Source organism: Solanum lycopersicum, chromosome 11 (assembly GCF_036512215.1).
Source record: "Solanum lycopersicum chromosome 11, SLM_r2.1".
NCBI classification, from domain to species: domain Eukaryota; kingdom Viridiplantae; phylum Streptophyta; class Magnoliopsida; order Solanales; family Solanaceae; genus Solanum; species Solanum lycopersicum.
The window spans coordinates 24,779,611-24,781,273 of NC_090810.1; the positions used below are offsets into that span (position 1 = coordinate 24,779,611).

At 42.8% G+C, this 1,663-nt stretch overlaps 1 protein-coding gene across 1 annotated transcript; it reads right to left on the reverse strand.

The window, feature by feature from the left end:
* Window positions 1–398: 398 nt before the first annotated feature.
* Window positions 399–1,427, reverse strand: LOC138339322 (uncharacterized). The gene is made up of 4 exons (XM_069290914.1): window positions 1,365–1,427; window positions 1,250–1,266; window positions 889–1,142; window positions 399–658 (listed from the first exon to the last, which is right to left on the reverse strand). Exons 1-4 carry the CDS (start codon window positions 1,425–1,427, stop codon window positions 399–401), a joined length of 594 nt encoding a protein of 197 aa, XP_069147015.1.
* Window positions 1,428–1,663: the final 236 nt, after the last annotated feature.

The following is a 1,663-nucleotide window of genomic DNA, read 5'->3' on the forward strand; positions in this document are numbered from 1 at the left end:
TCTCATTTTGGCCTCGGCCTCCCATGTTGCTCTCTCAACAAGGTGGTTCCACCATAACACCTTAACGGTGGCAAACTCCTTGTTCCTCAACCATTTCACATGGTGATCTGAAGTTTCAATGGAAACCTCTTCGTAAGAAAGGTTCTATTCGGCTCCTAACCCCTTATATAACATCTCATTGTCTTTAAGTTTAGAAACTATTTGGCTTGTTCAATTTGAACCACGCCCTTCCCATTTCAAATATAACTCATTTGGCACTGAAACCTTACTACCCTGTTTCGATTGTCTAAGGTAGAATAGCATTAATGAAGCCAATCAATACCCAAAATTATATCAAAATCAAGAATGGTTAATTCTATTAGATCATCATGAGTAACTTTATTGAGAACAATTACTGGTCAATCTCTATATACTCTTTCTGCCCTTACACTGTCTCCTATGGGAGTACTAACTAGAAGTGGTTCATGTGAGATTTCAGGAAGTGAGTCACATTTACTAGCTACTAAAGGAGTAACAAATGACAAAGTTAATCCTGGATCTAACAATGCATACACCGGAAAAGAGAAGACATGCAACGTACCAGTGACCACATCAGCTGGATTCTCATGCTCTTCTCCACCTCTCAAAGCATAGATTTTGTTCCTCTTAGGAGGTTCGGCTGCAGCAGTAAGATTAGGCCAAGTCTAAGCATCTATCTTGGCTTGATTCCTCATCTTTGGGTAGTCCCTGACCGTATGCTCACTCTTGCTGCATCTATAGCAGATATTAGTACCTACCAGGCACTCACCTCCATGTAAACGACCACACTTATCACACGGCTTCTTATAACGCTGGGCATTTTTATCAATGCCCTCCTTAGTAGTATTGTTCTTAGAAGGAGTACATTACCTGAGTGTTTGTGCCGCTTCTTGAACTTGGGCATATCCCAAACTCCAAATGAATTATTATTATTGCTCGAATCAGACTGATCCGAGGACCTAGATTTCTTTCTCTCTCGGTCTCCCTTTCTCCGACGAATATCCTCAACCTCTTGTGCATGTACCATCAACCTACCAAGGTCCATGTTACCGTGCAACATGTCTTCCCGACATTCCTCCTTAAAATCATCCGACACGCCAGTAACAAACGTGCTCATCTCATCCCTAGTATTAGACACCAGAGAAGGAACATATTTAAAAAGCTTAACAAAGTTCTAGGAGTATTCCCTAACTGACATACCTCGCGGTCTTAAGTTGATGAATTCTTCAACCTTAGCCTCTCTGTTCTCTGCGAAAAAATATCTCTAGGAATGCAGTCTTAAGAATGTCCCAAGTAATAGGAATTTCTTCTGGTGCTCGGCCATCTCGCCACATCCCCTGCAACACCTGAGCCACATCTTTGTGTTGGTAAGCAGCCAACTCAGCATTTGCCTCTTCATTAACACCCATAGCACATAGAATCTTATGAACCTTATCCACAAACTCTTGGGGATTTTCATTATTCTTGGACCCTAGTAGACTGGAGGATTCATTCTAGTGAAATCTCGCAGTCTATTAGACAAGGTTCTAGCATGTGGGTTCTCCATGGGGGCACCCTCTCTAGTGGCTTGGGCTATGATAGCATGTGCCTGCGAGCCTTCACTGCCCCGTTCTGTAACTCCCCTTCTTTCGTCCATCCACGAGGC

What these genes read in the sequence shown, in the direction of transcription:
- LOC138339322 (XM_069290914.1), bottom strand. Translation starts at nt 1,427, where the DNA reads ATGGGTGTTAATGAAGAGGCAAATGCTGAGTTGGCTGCTTACCAACAC. An exon ending in GAAGCGGCACAAACACTCAG is followed by an intron (nt 659 to 888) that starts GTAATGTACTCC and finishes TTACTGCTGCAG; the next exon opens with CCGAACCTCCTAAGAGGAAC.